Source organism: Platalea leucorodia (genome assembly GCF_965183815.1).
Source record: "Platalea leucorodia genome assembly, chromosome: 2".
NCBI classification, from domain to species: domain Eukaryota; kingdom Metazoa; phylum Chordata; class Aves; order Pelecaniformes; family Threskiornithidae; genus Platalea; species Platalea leucorodia.
The window spans coordinates 127672860-127694216 of NC_138824.1; the positions used below are offsets into that span (position 1 = coordinate 127672860).

The 21357-nt window shown below is 50.5% G+C and overlaps 1 protein-coding gene across 1 annotated transcript in view; it reads right to left on the bottom strand.

The window, feature by feature from the left end:
- The window catches only part of CASQ2 (calsequestrin 2), a gene marked incomplete at its 5' end in the record, with an annotated part of 35063 nt that overhangs the window by 7073 nt on the left and 6633 nt on the right, over nt 1–21357 (bottom strand). The window contains 7 exons of the mRNA XM_082337608.1: nt 88–142; nt 2598–2643; nt 7626–7756; nt 8226–8299; nt 9747–9858; nt 12020–12120; nt 13615–13699. Coding sequence (XP_082193734.1) covers nt 88–142; nt 2598–2643; nt 7626–7756; nt 8226–8299; nt 9747–9858; nt 12020–12120; nt 13615–13699 — 604 coding nt within the window. The remainder of the gene's footprint in view (nt 1–87; nt 143–2597; nt 2644–7625; nt 7757–8225; nt 8300–9746; nt 9859–12019; nt 12121–13614; nt 13700–21357) is intronic.

A 21357-nucleotide genomic window follows, 5' to 3' on the forward strand; every position in this document is an offset into this window, starting at 1 on the left:
GTGGGGCTCCACAATGCAAACAAAAGCAATGAAACTACACCATCTTGAGCGACGGAGAGTCACATAAGGAGGAAAACAGCCTCCTACCTGGGTCGTCTTCTTCGGCGAAGGCCACAATGTGGATTCCCTCCATGTCGTCCTCCTGGAAACAACAAAACTGTTACTGATGGGCCAGGGAGGGAGGACAGAGCCCAGGCGGTTGCTGGAGGTGAGGAGCGGTGGGATGCCTTCAAAGGAACAGGACGATTGCAAAGGGAGGCTTGACTGGAGCCCCACCGAGACACCAGAAATGGGACCTGAGGTGAGGCCGAGTCGTGGAGGTAATAGGTGCTGAAGCAGGTAGTTTGGGTGGCGTTGCTGAAACCCTTCAGCTAAAAATGAGGTGGGCACCACGATGGCAAAGGCAAGGGAGCTTCCGATGGTGTGGGGCAAAACCTTGCCTGCAGAGAAGGGCAAGGGCTCTCTAGCATGGGAATATGGGCTCACCCTCCATGCCCGAGGCCACCTACTCTTATAAATTTGCAGCTGCCAGGGGATGGTTTGCAGGGAAACAAATATCTGCCACCATGCTCAGACGCCAAACATGCTCCTTCGGGGCCAGCAAAGGAGGTTTCCTCACAACACGAGAGGCGAGGTGGCTCACTTGGACACCTTTCAGGAGGTGAAGGGTCTCTGATCTAGGTGAGAGTCTCCATGAGCAGCAAGGGGAATTGAGTGGGAGGCTCATTTCAGGGCTCCAGTGAGCGGAGGACAGAAATTACAACCTGGTGGACTGCTTTTCTCCATGAGACACATGAGTAATGGGTAATGATATTGGCAAAGGCCAATGGATCTGCCGGCCGGTTCATCATCCGCCTGCTATGAATGTCATCTCTGAATTATCCCGCGGATCAGCTTCGCCTTCCTCACTTGCTGCCGGTCCCGGTTTCCATTTCAATTGGTTTTAATGCGAGAAAAAATTCCCATCTAAATGCTAATTTCTTTTCCCTTCTGAGCCCAGAGGTGACAAAGCCACCATCAAAAACTGAAAGGAAAAAAAGCCCTGTAAGATTAAGGGGAAAACATTATCTTTAAAAACAATAGCAGACGCTGGGCCTTTGCTGGCGTCTTTGGGGAATACATTTTCACCAAGGCATTCTAGGCAGATTTACTTGGGATTCAGACCACTTACAGCTGACAAAATCTACACTGTTGCTTTTTCTCCATACTTTCCCACAGCATTGTCAGACAGCCAAATGAAAAAAACTATACATATATGCAATATATAATTATATATGTAGCTATATAATATAGCTATATTCTGACCTCCAAGGCAGCAAACAGAACTGGAGTAACTCCAGTGAAGGCATTGGGGATGTTCTGAACTTGCAGCGAGATCAGAATCCGGCCCGTTGTCACCTGTAGGTACGAGTCCCCTGCTCATAGCAGAGGCAAGCTCTATGTTCCCAGGCTGCTGGTAAAGCAAACATCCCATCGCTGACAATTCACACTTCTCCTCAGACTATTTTCGAATATAGTCAGTATAAAAGCAAAACCACTGCATATGAAATTTGGGTCCCACTGAAGCCCCATGAAAAAACTTGGAGGGACTTCAGTGGCTCTAGGAAGCTATCTTCTATACAGAATCTGCATTTCGAAATAAAATGAAAAGCTATCATGCCTAAGCGACTCGTAACTCCTGATTCAGTTTTATTACCTCTTGCCTTGTTGTATTAAAGACTCCCAAGGTTTTTGGTGCTTCGGAGTCCTGCAGCGTTTCATGTTACACGGCCAAGCAAGGAGGCAACTGAACGCTGTTATAAATGTGCCAAGCTTTCTGGAGGAATGACTGCATCTTCCTTAGTGTCTGTAAAGCACCTGTTCAGCTTTGTTTTTCAGCACTCAGCTGGCACTTGAAGGTCCCTGACTGGCTATTAACATCGTACTCATTCACAGCAAAGGGATAATTTATTAGACACGATTTTTCTTTCATTTTCACCCTTCCCCTTTTCCCCCACACTTGCAGACCGCTGGTTAGCTCTTCACAGTCACTGACTTGGAGCTTGCTCACACCATGAGAAGGGCAATCAATGCACGGTTTGCTCCGTAATCTATATAATTAACTGAACTGCCTGTCTTCGCTTGCATTTTGAATTGTACAACTGCTCTGGTACAATTTCCATGCGTCATCCGTTTGGTACAACCCCTGTAGCTCAGCCAGCGAGCAGGCCTCTGAAGTCACCTCACCACCAGCACCGATGTCCGTTAGATAAGACAGAGCATCCTTGGGAAGGATGCTCTCCATAGCTATATCATGGCCACTACAGAGGTTCAACACCTGCCTGGCACACTTGGTTAGCTTTCCCTGTTCTCTCTGTGGAGCAAACAGGACCCAGCTCAGCTGTCCACCGCTGTTGAGCAAAGTGTTTGAGCACACCGTTTGAACTCAGGCACTGGGTATCATAGCCAAGGCTTTTCCTTCTTCCCAGAGGAGGGAAAGTGGCTTTGCAAGGAAGGAAAGATATTGTTTAGCCCAGCCAGAGGCTAAAGCTTTTGAGCTGTGGTTTCTTGTTGGAAGCTCTCAGGGGACGCAAGGCTTCCCACCCGCACGTGCTTACCCACGTCTCAAACATGTCCTCTGGGCGCAGTTTCCTCAAGGTGGCCCTGAAAGGAAGACAGAAACGCTCTTTGAGGACGCATCCAGCACCACCACACATGACGCTGCTGGTGTCTCGGAAAAGGTCACCATGGCACGTTTGGTTGCTTGCTGGAGTCAGCGCCGTTGGCCACCACGTTTTGAATGCAAGCTTGGGGGCACAGTAGGTCAACTTATGCTTTTATTTATGGTGATAAAACCCTGCCCTTGCCCCAGCTGGAGTCACTGCAGACGCTATTTGTGCATGGGAAGATGAGATGCCTCTCTGTGCTGGGGTATACTGGTGAATTAGTCCCACACATGGCAGATTGTTCTGTCCGTGCTGAGAGCACGAGGTGACCCATTCACTTGTGTATTGCAGTCCCTGGGACATTCCTACTGGGCTTTGTTCCCCTTTTCTCCTGGTTTTACCCCAGCATAATTCCACCATAAAAATCCTTCCAAACTCTGCTGAAGCAAAGAAGACAGAATAACTTCTGGCAAGAAAATTTACATCATAATAACTGCTGGCAAGAAAATTTAAACCATAAGACTGGCCAAACAAATTTTTTTGAGAAGTAGTTCATAAAGGACAAAAAAAAAATGAATAGTAAATGTTTTCAGACACATCTGTAGCAGGAAGCCCGTCAGAGAGCCTGGCAGGCTGAGAGGTGACTGGGGTGTTAAAGAGGCACCCAAGGAACACAAGGCCGTAGCAGACAAGCACAAGTAATCCTTTTCACCTTCGCTTGCTCTGGCATCAGGTGTTCAGGGAGGTTCCCCCAGCAGAGAGGGTCTCCCTGGAAGACCAGCCCCAGGAGCTGTTGCGAAGAGAAGTGTTGGTCAGTGAGGTCCTAGAATAAATTAGCAAAGGGAGTAGCAGCATGTGGCCAGGACCAGGTGGCATCAATGAGATGTGTAACCTGTTGCTTCGGGTTTGCCTCGCTACCAGAGCGGTGGAAACAAGGATCATTTTTTAGAAGTTCCTACAGGACCCGAGGAGCCACAGATCTGGAAGAGTGACTCCCTTATGGGCATGATGCTACCAGCAAAAGCAGAGTTAACAGACATTTGAAGGAATATGATGTGATAGGACAAGAGATGTACAGCCTTTAAGAGGAAAATGATGGCCATGGATCTGGTGGAGTTCCCAGAGCAAGTCAGCGAGTGGGCAAAGGTATGCTGGTCAATGCAGTGAACTTCCTTCAGAGGACCATTGGACAAGGGTCCTTACTAAAGGGTCTCAGAGAAACTAAGCTGCAGTTAGATCAGAGGGGACATCCTCCTGTGGATTAATGACATTGGAAGATGAAGGGTCGAGATGAATGGTCAGTTTTCACGACAGAGGTAATTAACCAATTAAGATTCATAGCATATGCTTTAGCATGATCATATGCATAACATATTCTCACATAATCTGAAAAAGATGACAAATAGGAATGTGGCAGTGTTTCGTTATCGTATCCAGTTCTTCAGATGCCCAACACAGGCCTGACTATGAGGAGATACAGAGGGATTTCCTGAGACTTGAGTGTCTGTATGATAGACATAGGAAGTAATGCACTTGCAGAAACCCAGCCCTGATTATTCAGGTGCAACAATGGGTTCTAAATTAGTTATAATTAATTATTGTCTCTCAGGAAAGGGGCCCAGGTGTCACAAATTGAGAAAGCACCAGCTCCGAAGGCAAAAGGCAAAAAGAAGGTTACAAACAGGTGGGAAAACACATCATGCCGTTAGAGCAATGGACAACTACACTATGCACCTCCACAGTGAATGTATTTGTGGTTCTGGTCATCTCATCACAGAAATGATATGGAACAACTGAAAAAGGGACATGGAAACATGGCTGCAGTGAATGAAGATATGGAAGGACCTCTGTTTGGGGGACATTAAATATATGAGAACTCTTTATCTTGTAAAAGAGTTGAACAAAGAGGATATTGGCAGGGGGTCTGAAAAAAAAAAAGTGAAACAGGGAATGGCTACTCATTCTTCCCCATAACACAAGAACTAGTAGGCACACAGTGAAATTATTAGGTAGCAGGTACAAGCTGAACAAATACGAATGCTCTTTTGATGCAATGCATCCTTCAGCCACTGAACTCATTACAATTGGATACTTTCATCATCAAAATAGAAATGAGGTAAAAAATGACTATAGAAATTGAAGAAATAGCCACTAAGCACAAGATCAGGGATAGATTTTTTGACCCAGCAAGTCTCCTCACTGCTGATTGTCAGGAGCTGGAGATTATATCAGGTGAATTCATATTATGTACTTGTACCTGGCTTTCAAGATGCTTTCCCTAGCTGTTTTCTGGGGGCAGCTCTTGGAGAAAGGAAACTCGGTGGGAAGGATTTGATCACGCCCACGTGTACCGATTGTTGCAGAGTTACTCAAGATTTACTCTGGTTAATCCCCAGTGTTGGAGGGAGCGAGGTAACTGGGGTTTAGGTGAATAAGAGGGAGCAGAATTCAGCCCCCACGTCGCTACACCACAATTACAGAGAACAGGGCGGGGGGGGGTCCACCCCCAGCACTTTGCATGTGAAACAGGCATGAACCCAGAGGCCTCTTGCTGCAGGCAGAGGAACTACCACGTAATTTGTATTTGTGCAACTGAGAGCAAAATCTGGGCTGAGACCTCGGAGTCGTGGTGCCCAGCCACCATCCCCAGCCGGACACCTTGGGTGAGTCACCCCACTGTGCTGAACGGCAGCTTCCTGACCTGCTCCGGAGGGGATGGACTTTCCCACCACTGCCCACAGCTGCCCAGGGAAGCATCAGCCAGGAGGCTGCGTATGGGCTCCTCCTGGGCACCCACTTCAGCTCCTGTCTTGAAGCTGCAGCGAGAGCTCAGCAAATCCCAATTTCATAGAATCATAGAATCGTTTAGGTTGGAAAAGACCCTTAAGATCATCGAGTCCAACCGTTAACCCAGCACTGCCAAGTCCACCACTAAACCATGTCCTCGAGCACCACATCTACCTGTCTTTTAAATACCTCCAGGGATGGAGACGCAACCACTTCCCTGGGCAGCCTGTGCCAGTGCCTGACTACCCTTTCGGGTAGTTTTTCCTGATATCCAACATAAACCTCCCCTGGAGCAGCTTGAGGCCGTTTCCACCCAGGGTTGGAGGAAGAGGAGGTGAAGCCCGCCTGGGCACAGCAGCAGGGAGGCCTTTTTGGAAGGGCTGTGTAAAGCATGCTTAAAGAGCCTGCGTACTGCTGAGCACTGGGAGCTTTCCCCAGTGATGTGACGATGGGGCTCCTTCTGCAGGATGGAGAGGTGGCAGCGAGGCTTTGCACCTCAGCAGAGGGATAGCCCATGCCTGCCAGCTGCAGTGAAGTGAGAGAGTCTGCCATGTGATGGGGAGGAGGCAAGTGGTCGTTTACACTTTCTTGCAGAGCAGAAGATCCTGCCAAGTTGTCTACAGGGAACCAGCACGTGGCAGCTGCTGAGGTCTCTTTGTTTTTCTCTACAGGCCTGATCATCTCTGTGCCTGATGAATTCTACTTCCAGCCTTTGGCTTTAGGTCCTTCGCTGGTGGCAAGGCACTTCTGCTCCGAGCGACTTAGTATTAACTGCTGGGAACATATCACTGCCACCCCAGGGTTTTTCCCCTGCCATGGCAGCACCTTGGCAGGTTTGGGATTTCAGGCATCTGATTTCATGAGATTCCTTCTAATTCCCTTCTAAGCCTTGGCACTTGCAAAATATATGGTCCAACTTCTTGCTCCTACCAAGCACAACATAGCATCTTGAAATATGAAAGACTTCAGGGGTTTCCACTGCAATTTTCTGCTGGTGGAGAGCTTGCCTTATTAGGCTAGCACTTAGCTGACTGTGTTTAATCAGCCTCCTGAGGCAGATGCCTGTCAGAAAGAGCTCGGGAAGAAAAATGGGAAGGACTGAGGTCAGGAAGTCCAGGAGGTCAGCAAAGTGACCTGCGAGTCCATGTGAGATAGAGGACCCCTTCATATTTCAGAAAAAGCAGAGATTTGTTTCCGAGTCCGGTGACTTGCAGACTCTGGAGATGATCTCCTGTCTCTGAACCCTCTGTGTGTGAACACAAACCTCCAGCTCAGCCCGATTTGGGTTCCCCTAACTATATCAATGGCCCTGCTTTTCTTGAACTCTTTTCTGGTCCCTTGAATGTCTGCTGGGAAATGCAGTTGCAGGAGCAGCAGATAGCCTGCGTGACTATCCTGCGCTGTATTTTTAAGAGTGTAAAAATACAGCACCTCATAGGTAGTTGTGCCCTTATATTTAACCCTGTGCTTTTACATGGGATCAGCCTTTCCAGTCGCTTTCAGACTGTTGGTGGCCAAGTCCCTAAACAACTGTGCAATAACCCTGATCGCAAAAAGCAAGGAGCATCCACAGCTCCCGCTGACCTGATCAAACGTTGTAGGTGCTCAGCCCCTTTGCAGATGAGGACTAAGACAGCCATAACAGCAGTGGCTTCCTCTCTGTGCCTGTGGTCAGCAGGAGCCTCTTAGTCCATCACAGTTCCTCCAACGTTGGTCTGAGCTCACAATCTGCCTACAGACATATCTGACATCAGGAGAGGGATATACCTATTAGTGAAGTGTTTTGAGGAAGGAGGGGACTGGACAGAATTTGGTTTTAGCTTGAGAGGCCTTGGAGAAGATCATCTTCTGTACAGACCTAAATTAAAAGCACAGGCAAGTAGGGCAAGTTTTCTGCTCTCCACTGCTTGCAAGCCTCCCTGTTCTTTGAGGGAGGACTAACCAGGGAGGAGGAGGAGGAGGGAAGCTGTGTTGTTACAGCCCCATGGTGGTGGGCTCTGATTGCAGCACAGATACTTGCACCTCTGGGAGAAGGAAAAGACCATCCAAAATCTCAAACCTGGATCAGAAAATTGCCAAAAGGTGGCCGTTATCCTAATTTTTACTGAGAGGGATGCCCTAGAGGGGCAAGCCTGCGATGGCAGATACCTTCACCCACTTCCCATTGCCAGGAGTGTCCTGTATGCTACGTACCTTTTGTGCTCCTTCACAAATTCAACCAGCTCCTCTTCTGTGTAAGGCTTGTCGGGGATGTGAACAGGCTCATCCATAAACGGTTCATAGAAGTCCACCTCGTTCATCTTCAGACCTAGCTTCTTGGCAACCTGTTGCAGCGCAGATGGTCAGAGGTGAGTGAGCCTGATGTGCCTCTTTGCCTACCCAGAGTCTCTCCCGGTGGCAGAGCTGAGGTCAAGGTGCTTGCTCTCTTTCAGAGCATGCACTCTTAGTGGTGGCCAACAAAATATGAATGGATCTTTCCTTGGTTAAAAAAAACACTGATGCTTTCTACACTACTGGTCTCAAGCACTGGGGCAGAGCAAGGCCAGAGTCAAGGTCCCGCAAACCTAATGGGGATGGTTTCCAAACCCAGACCAGGACCTGCCTCCATGCTGCAGCAATGGCCTTGTATCTTGTGACAGGGCCAAATCCAAACACGGACATCAATACCACAAATTACAGGAATGCTGAAAATGAGAAGCTGGAGCCAGATATTAAATCTGGGAGCATCCTGAGCTTCTGGAAAACAGGTGGTGGAGGCTGTGAGATCCCACGGTGAGGTTCGTGGATGCTTACCCCTTTGTCGAAGGTGGCAAAGAACTTGATGTACGGCTGGAAGTGTTCGGCGGCTTCTTCAAATGCCTTGTAATCTGGAAGGAGAAAAGGGGAATGAAGAAAAGATTTCACAGGCAGCTGTCCACAGTCTGATCAGCACAGAAGGCACTAGGGAAGAACAAATATAAATTATTGCAAAATACATCCGATGATGGCACTGTTTCTTCCACCCTTCCAGGGTTTACAAACAAGGACCACTTCATGTGGAATGAATAGGACATGTTGTGTAACCCCACAGTGCTCAGGAAAACTACAGATCCTGGCATGCCATGCTTAACCGGGGCTGAAATCAGCAGCCCTGCGCAGAAGGTCCGGGAGTTACAATTCCAGCCTGTTGATAAGGGTGTTTGCAGCTGCCCTCTTGCACAAGCAGTACTTCAGCCTGGGAAATGCATGGAGTTGCTCCAGCATTAATGATTGCTGCCATCCCTAAACAGTCACCAAGCGTGATTAGGCACGCTGCTCCTGGTGCAGGAGGAGGGGGCAGGAACGAGGTACGTTTTCACTGTTACTGGTATCAGGTCCTCAGCTGGGGTCAGGAAGGATGCTCTCAGCCTGGCAGGAGCTCTTTATAGCAGGTATTTCCCACCTTTCTTCAAAATGCTTATTACTGAACAGCATTAGGGGCACAGCCCTGTCCGAGCTGCCCTGCAGCCCATTTGGAGTGGGTGAGAAAGCTGAAGGGAGAGGAGAATGGGCTGTTGCGGTGCAGCAGACCTGGTGATACGTTGCTCGTTCAGGTTGGAATACCGGTCTTTTTGCAAAAGGCAAGCCTTGCAAGTGTGGGGTGCGCGCTGCCAGCACCGCATGGAGAGCAGGGCGAGCGCTCGGGGCTGGCAGAGGAGACGGCTGGGGCTTGCTGGGGGGAGTCTTGGGCGAGGGCTTCTCAAGACTCATGAAAGCTGATGGTTTTGCCTAGAATGGTCCCTGAGTTGCACATCCCTCAGGGCATGGGACCAGCTTCTTCTCAGTCCTGGGTCCAGCGAGGAGAAACAGGTCAGTGCCTCTGCCAGGCTGCCCTACCGTGTCCTGCTTACTGCTGCTGTATGTTTGCAAGTTAGTACTTAATGTGTGTCCCCCTCTTTCCCTTTGCCTCCCTCCCTCTTTGTTTGACCTTTTGGGCTCACTGCTCATAAGAAGGGGAGCTTTGCTCCCTTTAGGTGCTCACCCAGCGTAACTGTAACCTCAGCTGATTTTGGGTGAGGTAGACTTACTTCACTTCAGGACACCCCAGATTATCACCCCCTTCTCCTGCCAGCACACACCTTGCAGAAGGGTCACTGCTGTTAGTGTAGGAATGAGCTCGTGCACAGCAACAGCAGAAACTGGCCTGCAACCCCACCTCATCCTCCAGCAATTTTGGCACTGTCACAGCCTGCCTTAACACCTAAAACACCCTTAATGTTCATGCAGAAGAACAAATGCCTGACCCCAGCACCCCCAGCCAGGCTCCAAGCCCCACAAGGAACACATTCATCTTACGTTCAGAGTCTTCTCCTTTGAAGTAGCCAATGAGTTTGATTTCCTCATCGATTTGGTCAAAGGCCTGAAGCTCCAGCTTGCTGTTTATGATCTCCACAGGGTCTTCTAGCAGCTGCCATGACAAATGCAATTGATAACGCAACGATTTGCAGCACCAACCTATGCCTGGCAGGGTGTGTCACTAGTAGCCTGAGTGGGGAAAAAGAGGTCACCCAGTTTCTCTGCTGCTGGAAACCTTACTTCGTGCTCTCTGCCTTAATGGGAGGAACTAAGAGATGCAGGTCACCTTCAGAGGGAGCCATTAGTAGGTTCGCTGCACAGGTTGAAGTATCAAGAGGGAAGCTGAGAGAGGTCTGAGTAACCCAAATAGATGCTGAGGGGTCTGCTGTGATGTGATACAAGGGGTAGCAACTGCAACTGGCTTTAGAGTGGCTGAGAAAAAGGTAGAGCAGTTGAAAGGGGCTGGTATGGAGACTGTGAGCGTCTGTGAATGATGGCTATATTTGTTTTTCACTGTAATTTGCTGGAAGAGGTTACTGCAAAGAACTTGCTTTCGGAAAACATTAAAACCAGCACGCTTGAGTGAAGCCAAACAGTGTTTCGGAGCAGTGGAAAGTCTGGATGTGCTTTTTCCTGGCTGATCCTCCTATGCAGAGTGGGTTAAACCCGTGCTTTGGCCCCAGACACGTCAGTGTTGATGAGGAAGTTGGAAGACCTATCTGCTGCTTCAGTCTGTTGTTAGTCTAAACTTTGTTTCTGCTTTCTTAACTAGCCACTGCTGGTGAAAAGATTGGTCTGATCGTTTTGCCCAGCAATACTGGGGTAAATCAGCTGTGGTTTCACTAGAAAAAAAAATGCAGGCAGGCCACTGTACAGTCTACAGAGTAGTAGAGGACCTCTGGGTTTGTTTTCCTTTGAGAGCAGGCTGCCGAGGCACCACAGATGTGTTTGTTTTTATTTCCCTGCTTTGCTGGGTATTTTCCCTCTTGAGTGGAAAACACACAAACAGAAATCCTTGCTCTCTTCCTTTGTTCACAGAACATGATTTTTTCAGCGGCGTACCACAGCAAACTAAACCTCACAAAGTGCCTCACGAGTGATGCTCCGGCGTGTGGCTGTGCCTCTGCTGCATCCAGAGCAGTGTGGGCAGCTCCCTGCTGCCGTAGCGTCCTGAGCCACAAGAACCGGGCATCCCACCACTGCTGGGGTGACAGCAAAGCCCTGCCCTGCCTCTGGCCCTCCTGGGTGGGGCAAGACACCCGCTTCTGTCCCTGAAGCCACTTACATGTGTTTTGGCCACAGTACCTGATGCATGCAGCCACATTGCCGTAGGAGAGCGGAGGTCCTAAGGAGCTCTTCCCCAGACGTGCTTTTCGCTACTGGCACTCCTGCACCACAGGTCACCGTTTAGGCAACCTGCCACCCTGGGAAATAAACCCTGCCGGCTCCGCTGCTCGCCTTACCTCCCTTATCTGCATTATTGCATGGCTGCTCATAAAGGGAGCCTCATTTCAAAAGAAAGCCAAGCCACTGCAAAATGTTTTCACTACAAAGCAAAGACCATGTTTCTGGGCCATCGCAATAAAATGCAAAGAAAAGTGCAACACGTTGATGGGGGAGTCAGCATCTCATTTGCATTTAGGCCCAAGGGTGAGTATGTTTTTGTGCCTGTGCACAAAATGACCTGAGAGCACGAAGTCCTAGGCTCTTCTCTAACTCATGGCAGTGCAATTTGGCAAGTTCACTGAAGAGACAGTAGTACACTACGTTGTTTGTGCGGTTGTGTCTAAAAATGGGCAAATAGTTTGTAGCATATACCTTTTTCAATGAATTGAGCTGGTTTTAGTTGCTCTATGGGAATGCTACTTCTTGGATTATTTTTTTTTAAATAACTCTTCTCTTTAAAAAAAAAAAAGAGTGAAAGATTTTGCAAATGGCAAAGTGTTTGCACACCAGCTTGCTAACTGAGGTGGGTGACGAGCAGCTAATTATGTGGGATTGTTGCTTGCTTCCAATCAAATGCTCCACAACCAGGAAAGAGCAGAACAGCTTTAAGATATAAGTGGTTGGTGGCACATAAAGGTACCAGTTTTCCTGGGAGCTCCTGGTCAGACAAGTATTTGGGAAGCTGGCAAATGTCATCTCTACCAGTGTGTAGCAAACAGGGATGGAATTTCAAGTAAAGATAAACCTGGGGGTTTTTTTAGCAAAGTGAGTATTTGCAAGGTCTTCTCTGAGAGGCTTTATCTAGCTCTGAGGTTATCTGTGCTTACATCCAAGAGGAATTCCACCAAGACATCCGTGGCCAGTTCTCCGTCAAATTCAATCAACCGCTCCTCCTTAAAGACATAGAGACTTCCCTCTTCAACCAAGCCTGCAAGAAGGAGACAGGAAACATAATGTGGTCAACGCATCACTAAAAGCATTTTTACTACAGAGTATCTTGCTTGTTATTCTAGCAACACCTCCTGGGAAAACGCAATTGCCAGTTCACTGAGTTGGTCCAGTTAGAAACAACCCGAGCAATCTCCTGACTGATGTTTCATGGCACGAGGGTCAGACCTCAGCCAGAACTTGCGCTAGCTTCTTCCCAAACGTTGAACTTTTTCATTCAGGTCACAGTTTGGCCTCAGTTGGAAAAATTCTGTACCAGGAATTTGTTTTAGCTTGGCTGTCTGTATTGCAGTCAATAGTACTAGGCTCTAACTGATAGCCCAAATTTGAACAACCTGACACTAGGTGGAAAATGGATTTTGATGTGGGCTGTGCTCTCTGCCCGGAGAAGGCTGAACTATGTGAACATAAACAGTCAGCTGGAAGCCAAAGCGAGCTTCAAACTCTCTGCGGCTTAGCTAGCCTTGGCAAAAGGGTTAGAAACCTATGGTAGGGATGCCACAGATGGCAGGCTGGCATATTTGAATGGTATATCACTGGATTGAGGACCGGGTGCCACAGCGTCTCGGTGGAGGCTCCAAAATCAGCAGCACTAAGGTCCTGAAATGCATGATGACAGGGTACCACAGGTCAAGGTGGCTGGTAGTTTGTTCCTTCTTGGAGAGGCAGAAGCTCTCAGCTTTAGTTTAGCTTCCACCAGCACACTTAGCCTCTAATTTAGGAAAGAAAATTACAGTCCAGCATATAGTCCAGTATGCTTTAACAGTCTGACCTTAAGTCTAGTGGTATATTTATGTGCTTTTGTATTTATGGGCTATAGTATTTCCATATTCCTTTGTGGGCTAAAATATGAAGGAATCGCCAGTCCCCGGAGGGCAGCTGTTTCCAGGGGTGGGCAATGCAGCAGCCTTTCACCTTCACAGTAGGTTTCCTCTTCTGCTCCGGGGAGCAAGTCAGGAAGGGTTGGCACCTGGCTGCCAAACCATTGCAAGGCTGTGGCTCCCCCATTAGTAGCTGGGGGTCACTCTGCCATGGGGCTGGTGACCTTGGGGGGCCTATGTGATGTTGCTGTAGGTTTTGGTTCTGCACCACCGCGTCAGACCTGTCTCTGTGCAGGAAGAGCACGGAGTTACTCCATGACACCTATTTACAGTTTCTGCTCAGCAAGCTGTGAGCTTCCACCCTGTCATCACTATGGCACGAATTGGCTTTCTTTTTCACTCGGTTTGATTTTATTTTTGCCCTCTTAGCCAGGAAGCTTTTTGCTGGAAGGGTATCGGCTCACCCCTCTCATCCTCACCTCCCAACTTGATCCTGCCCATGTTGGAGTGGGCAGCTGGTCAGTGTGCAATTGCCACCATCACCCTCCTCATCCTAGTGACAAGGATTCGGCTGTCCTCTCCAGGGCTGCCTGTTGACCATCAGTCCCACACTCTCTCCAAGCTGTTCCAGAGATATCAGACATGGGACTCACCTAGCTTTTTGGCAAGTTTGGCATCCTTCTTGGAGTCCACCATCCCAAAGCCGATGCTCCTGGGCTCCAGGACCTGAGCCGCCAGCTGTGGGAGGAACCAGAGAGCCCAACATTAGCGGCATTAACACCACAGGGTAGCTAAAGGGCATCATGCCTTGCTAGCATGGCACGACAGACACAAGTGACCCATATTCTGCTTTCAGGCAGCACCAATGGGTGGGATGCATCACATGCTGCCTCCCCGCTGAGATAACGCTGCCCGGAGGTCACAAGGGTTGGATTTCTTCCCACTGTGTCGCAGCACCGAGTTTGCTGGTGATACCACGTGCTGCTAACTGCTGTTTGACACTTGGGCATCGGGAGAGGGCTCCCGGCCGAACTGGGGACACCAAAGAAATGGGCATGGCTGGGAGAGAGACCTGTGCCACTGACACAAAGCAAAAGCTGTCTCCTTCCTCATGCCTCAGTGGCCTCCTGTGGGGAGCATGATGTGTGGGCACCGCGGATATTTTAACTGTGGAAGTACTTGGTGCCAGGCAGCAGTGGCTGCGAACTGGAGGGGATGCAGGGCACTGCAGCATCATGGTTCCTTTGTACATGTGATGGGACGGCCAAAGCAGGCTCCCAGCAAAATAAGGTAGAGGAAGTCCTGGCTTTGCAATAGCGGTCCCTTCTCCTATGAAATGCTTTAAGTCATGTCTCCTGTCCAGGCTTCAGTCACGCCCCAGTTCCTGGTCCCCTCTTTTTCCTACAGAAATGAGTCTAATCCCAGCCATGCCCGTGCTTGCGCCCTTGCAGCTTTGGAAACCACTGCCCCCTGTTCCCACCATTTTTGATGAAGGGGCCTCTTGAAGATATCGAGTTCCTGCCTGTTTTGTGAAAATAGATATGTGAGGAAAGGAGAGACGGTCTGCAAGTGCCTCTGGTGGAAGCTGCCCGGGGTGAGACCCTGTGAATTCCAGATGGGCTCCGTAGAGATGCAGTGACCCTGGGAAATGAGTCTGCTTACTCACCAGCTGACTGAGTGAGCCCACCACAAGCACACCAGAGACCCTACGAGGTGGTAATGATGCGCTGAGACCACCAAGCAGCTGTAAGACCCCCCTCTTCCTTCCTCTCCCTCCCTGCTCCATGAATGCTTCTGATGCTGACGGTCTTCTTGCTGTCCCCCCTCCCAACCCTGCCAGATGGGGGGGGGGGGTGATGGGGACAACGGGTCAGGGGCCTCTGGGACAGGAATGTCCCTATTAGGGCACAGTTGCTTGCGCTTGGCGGTGGGAGGCTGGAGGGGGGCAGAAGAAAAGCCACGGCCAGAGGGATGGCGGGCTGATTTATGAGGAACGTCCTCCCCGAAGACCCGTTTTGGCACCACCCCCCAGCCTCAAAGCCGGTTTGAATGTCACCCAGCGGCACTGCCCCCACGGCCGCACGTCCCCTTGGCTCCCCGCTATAAATAACCTCCGCCTGTGCCCGGCTGCTGCAAGAGCAAGTGGGGATTAAAGGCATCAGGGAGCAAAAGCAGTGGGGCAGCCCCCTCGCCTGTGCTCCAGGGCATCACAGGGCCAGCCAGCTCCCCATGCTGGCAGCACCCAGCCCTTCCCCAAAATCCTGGGGGAGACTGCAGCCACCCTGGGGATCAGGGTTCAGGGACCTTGCTTGGGCGAAGGGGAGTGTTGGAGAACACGGTTGTCTTCTTCCTTCCACCAAAGACACATCCCCAGGCCTGTCCCGAAGCCCTGCAGAAGGACGTATTCTCCACTAATCATCACAGCATCACAGCATCACTGCAACCTCGATCCCCCTGCGGCTACTGGCCTGTTGTCTTTAGGGAGAAATGCCGCCATGCGAGGCAAAAGGGGTGCTCAGCGTTATGCAGAAAACACACAGTCTCACTGCTTTTTCCTTGTTCTCTGCCAGTGCTTTGAGATAAAGGCGAGGCTGCATGTTTAGGGCTCGTGCTTACAAGGGATACTGCCTGAACGGGGCAGAGCACTGGGCCATATTTGCACAACCATTGAAAAGGCATCTGAGCAGTGGTCTGAGTCATCTGGCATCTCATCTCCTGGCTCAGGCCACGGCCATCCACATTAGAGCACCTGAGAGCAGCTGACACCCAATAACGCAGGGAGAGATGGACACCTCTTGTGGGCTCTCTAGACATCTGCAAGCAGGCGGTGGTGGGAGAAGCTGTTTTCTGTTCCCCATTACGGGGATCTGCCTTTACTGGACAAAGGATGAAGCCTGTAGGGCCATCAGCTTTACGGGACATTGTCAGCAAGTCCCCACTTGTTGGCAGTTGTGTAAACCAGCAAGAGGTTCCTCAGAGTCAACACTTGAGGCTTTGGCTGCACTGTGACCAGAGGTAAAACACAGAAAGCCCAAGGGAAGAAGACTGTCCAGTCATGCCCAGTCCATACTTGATCTAGCTACTTACTTACTTACAGATATGTTAGCCATGTGCCAGACAAAGTCAAGGCAGTTTAAGCCCAATAGTTCTTGACTCCTGCACACAGGAGATGGTTAGGGTTTCTTGAGGGTGTTTGAAGAAGCTCAGAAATGTGCCTTCATCCTGTGAGGTTGCAACACCTGCTACAGACTAGTAGTTGGGTGTGAGCGGGGATGTTTGCGAGAGAGGAGGTGTTGATCAGGAGTAATGTATGTGAGCACGCAGCATAGGCAAGGTAGCTCTTTGGAGGAATGTGGGTGCAGTCGTGTAGCTGTGAGCATGGGAGCTTGCTGGGAAAGAGCAAACGTGTCTAGAAAATGTGGGTGATGATGGGATGAAAGCCTCTTTGTGTGAGGTTGTGGGAGTGTGCACTTTGTTAGGGCTCGGGAGGCAAAAAAGGTCACGGTGATGCTGGAGGTGTGCCTGTCGGTGTGGCAGGGCTTGTGTGGCTGTGTCTAGCAAGACTGTCTCTAGGAGATGTATGTACCGTGGGTATGAGTGTTTGGAGATGTTCCTCTGGAGAGGCTTGTCCCGAGAGAAGATGTGCAACAGTGCATGTATATAGCAGAGCGTGTGCGTGTGTCTGTGGGGACGGAGCTGAGACCTATGCGGGCAGCCTGCCTCCTTCGCTGGGACTGTCACACTAATGAGATAACGAGGTGAGCGCTACAACCTGTGCCCATCTGCAGAGCACTGGGGTCCTGCACCAGGGGAATCTTCATGCAACACGAGACTCTCGGGAGCTCTTTCCACTGTGGCAGTGCCCGGAGGCAGGAGACCTTTGCAGGATGTCAGTACCTATGGTGGCCTTTTCAAGTGCCAGCTATGCAGGGGTTGGACATTGCTCCTGCCCTTGCTTTCCCTGCTTTTCACTGAAGCAGTTGAGTCTGACCAGTGCTTAGGTGAGGACGTATTCCCACACCTATATTTGAATCCCATAAGGCAGCAAATATAGAGTATGCCAGAGGCACAGCAGCTTGGCTAGTTGCCCCCTGCTCATTACAGTATCAAGCATTTATATATCCCCTTACAGTATTTTCTGATTCCATAATGCTAGTGGGATTTGAATGCAGATAGTGTTTCTAATCTTCACAATCCTCTTGGCTCGGGACCTTGGGACAGAGGCAGCTGTAATGTAAGAACACAGCCGCTCCTCCTCCCCCTCCTCCTCCTCCCTTTAAATTCATACCGCTTGAAGTCTTGGCCAGCCAGAGCCCTTGTCTTTGTGTCAGCCTCCATAGCGAGTAATTTAGCTTCAACAGCTGCACGGGGAGATGGAGGGGAGAAATTGCCCTGGAAGAACTGGACATAACTGGTCATGCAGTCCCTGAGGTACAGCAGGAGCTCTGGACAGGCAGAGCTGGCTTAGACCATGAGCAAAGACCACCGTCGCTTGTAAGCTCAAATCCCACGCATAGTTTGCCATCTTCCTCTCATGTGCTTGAAGCCTTTGCAATGCACACTTTCTAGCCACAGGATCACAAGCTGTGTCCTGTGCAACCTTGGGAAAAGGAGGTGCGAATTTGGGAGCACTCCTCCTTTTTCCCACTTCCCTCAGCTAACAGCCATGCTTGGATTTGGGTAAGCGTGAGGGAGTGCATGGCTCTCTGGGATGTGTGAGAGGTGCCAGCCCAAAGTGAAGCTTGAGTACCACCCAGTAAGCAAGCACCACCTCATCTTGGATGGTGTCAACAGTTACAGGCAATCTGAATAACAGGGATGGAAAGAAACAACTCCCTGCCAGAACATCTCCGCTTCATACCTACCATACCCATCTGAACCTAGGTGTGATGCTGGGAGGCTTTCAGGAGGTTTAAGAAGTCCCACAGGGTCTTTCTGCAATCCTAGGCTATAGAGCAGCAGAAGTGTCACCAGTATAAAGGCGACAGCCCAGCCACGATCCTATTCCAGCTGCAAATAAGAGTGAGTGTGCCGAACCTTGCATTTGGTGTCAGTTTTGCTGCTAAATGGCAGACAAAATCCAGCAGAGTGCGTTATGGATGTGGGGTGTGAGGGGTGGATGTCTCAGCACGGTCAGTTTTTCATTGTGGGGTGACATTATGGCTTTGTGGCCTGGATTTTCTTCCCCCTTCTCTAGCACCTGCCTGGAGCTCCCACAGACAGTAAGGCTCATCTTCCCCAGCCGCTCAGGCTGGGAGGCAGGGCACTGGGGACATTTGGGTCTCTATGAGAGCCGTCATGAGTAAACTTCTCTTAAGCATGGGGAGTTTTCTCTTTCCCTAGCTGGCAGCGGTGGAAGAACAAAGCTCAAGCAATGCAAGGAGGAGAACAACAGGAGATGATGAGGGAACATCCCTCAAGCAATCTATACTTCTCTGCTGTTTCTCTCCTACTCTCTTTAAAGTTGCAGTTTATGTTGATGGTCAGAACCTGGATGATGTAATGATGATGATCTTACATCCCAAAATGTTAGGTTTTTATTTTCAGAAACAGCAAGAGGAGATGGCAAAAGTCTAATGTATTCCCCAAAAGCTTTGAATCCTTATGCAGGACTCCTGCCTTCATTCTATATCTGGCTTCTCTGTTGTTCGAGCTGGTGGGCAGTTTGGGAGCAGAGGGGGATAGTTCTCCTTCCCAATGCTATGCTGTCTCCTCTAGCATCCCCTTGAATACCCCACCAGCAACGTTTTGGGTTTGTCCTGATTTTAGCTGGGATGACAGGGTTCTTGAGCAATTCAGGCTGGTGAATTACAGGTCCTGAAGCACAGAGGTGGTGAACGGGAAGGGACAGAAGCCTGCTGAGCAGCTGCCACTAGCGGAGCCACTCTTCTGGCAGTGGGACCGGGGGAGAGCATGTTGGTCCCACCTTCCTGCCCTTTTCCACCACCTGAGCTGCCCGGAGAGGCTGTTTATTGCTGAACTTGCCCTCCCAGGGGGTCGCTGCTGCTTGGACTAAAAGGCAAGTCCCCAAATATGGAACACCCAAAGGTCACTCCCGCGGAGGTGGCTTTCACAGGTAATGCTCCAAGAACGCCGCCCCGGGGCTTTAATTGCCGCGCAGCCACTCAGCCTGGTCAGACATACGATGTGCTCTTTGGCTGCCTCCCTATAGGTTTCGCATAGTTAGTATTTTTATCTGCACTAGGCATCCCTAATTTTAGCGAGCTGTAAGCCAAAGTGCAGCCTCCTCAGCCGTGAGCTAACTGGGGCCGATGCCCGTGCCACCGAGCACCCACGGGTGCAGGGGCCACCTGCCACTGCTCCTGGCCAGTCCTTGCTGGCTCTGCATCACAGATGTTTTGCTGACTCAGCTGGGCAGCTTGCACGCCAAGGACATTCCGGGGCATGCATGCGTATGTGCATGCATGCATGTGCTGACCCAGGCTGTGGGGTCTGGGATGGTGCCCAGGGGCCACCCCGCTAAGCTCTCCTTCGACAAAACGGAGACCGGAGGCACAATTTGGGTCCTCGACAAAAGTGAGGCCATCGCTGCCTTGTTGTCTTTCTGGCCTCAGAGAGGCTGCTTTGAAGCAGAAGGCTGGATGCCACCGTGAAGTGCAGGCAGGGCACGAGCTGGCTCCTTTCAGTAGGTGCTGGAGGAGGGAAGCATGCTTGCTATTCAGCCCCTTCACCTCCGCAGACCATTGCCGTGTCATTCCTACGCCTCCAGCTCCCAGGAACAAGCCAGATTCCTCGAGTTTCTGACCGAGTGGGTGTGAGCCAGCGCCTCTGAAACCCTGGAGAGCCCGGGATGCTGCAGGCAGGAGCTGGGAGCTCCCACCCTGCGTCCGCGGGAAGGATCAGCAAGGGGGGGCCCTGGGGGAATGGAGGGGTCCTTGAGAAGAGAAAGGCCTTTTACCCAAGGAGTGAGCAGAGAGAAATAAGAACTGAGGAAAGCTTTAAAAACATGCAGTCCCCTTTGTGCAGGGCTCGAGGTGTCAGAGCTGACAGCGGTCTGTCTCCTGCCAGGGCCGGACAGGGTTCCCAGAAAAAGGCCGTATCATGTACAGCAGCTGGCCTTTGCCAAAGCTGTGCCAGAAAGTGCGTAGGAATGAGCACCATCAGCACTGCTGAGGAGGGAGCGCTGGCCGTCCCGGGGCGCCGAGGAGGGGAGGGGAGAACGCCTGCTCTGCGGCCCCCCCGGGAATTGAGTCCTTCGCTGGTGCTGCTCGTTCTATTTCCTCGGGCAAGGTTTTGTCTCATGTATGTAGGTAAATCCCAATGTGCAAAGGAAAATAAAAAAGGAGAACTTGGACCTTGTTAAGTCACTTCTTTCCCAGGCCACGGATTTCTTGCCTGGGTGCCTGTTATTTAGGGACAGGGGCTGCAAAAGGACATCTTTGGTTATCAAACCCAGGACCATGTCATTCAATCTCTGTCACAACGTGGTCAGTGTCCATTTAAAACTCATTGGGCTGTTCTCCCTTTGAGGTCTTCCTCCTCTGGTGATTAGTGGTTTCCTAGTTTCCAGACTTGGTTTATTCATAGCCCATTTGTCCTTAGGCTTTGTGCTTAAATAGCTCTTCTCCCTCTTGGGTGTTTAAAGAGAATTATTGTATCCCCTTTCCATTCTCCCCGCAAATGAAGCTCAGGCATGAAGCAAGGGCAGTCACAGGCTTTGATTAGTTTGGTTTTAGATGAAGGGCACTGGCAGACCAAGCTCTGGGATAAGGTCACAGTGGGGGCGCATGGCATGGCCCACCGTACCCGGTCTGCCTCGTAGAGCAACAGCTGCCCCAGCCCGCAGGCAGGCTCCTGAGAAATGTCAAGGTCTGGGGTGGAGAACGTGCGATGGTAACGATAAACACCACACTTGTCCACTGAGTAGGCGAGCGTGGGCTCAAGCTAGTCCTTTTGATGTCCCCCCACTCGGGATGGGGCAAAGGCACCTCATTAAGTGAGAGTGAGACCCAGCCTCCCGGGAACCAGCCCAGCAGGGAGGCACTGGGAACCCTCGCTGGCACTTTTTTGGGAAGCTGACTAGTGTGGCAGGATGGCCGAGACCTAAGAGGGTGAGCTTTTCAATGTTTTTACTCAATTGCATTTCTGAAGGGAGGAGTGACACAGAAGGAGTCTCCATGCGGCTTAAGGTCTTGCAGGCAACCTACAGAGGCTGCCTGCAACAGCTGGACGGTGAGAAGACCTCCTTGCTTCAGGGCCAAGAAAGTCTGCAAAGCTGAAGCAGACTTGGCCTTGCACTGTGTCAGCAAGCTCACAGGGGCCTGCCATGTCTGCAGGTGACATTTGCATAAAAGCTGGGTCTCTGGATGAAACCAGCTTGATTCTGTTTAGATCCCGGGATTACAGCTGGTCTCTGCTCTGAGAACGGTGGTCAT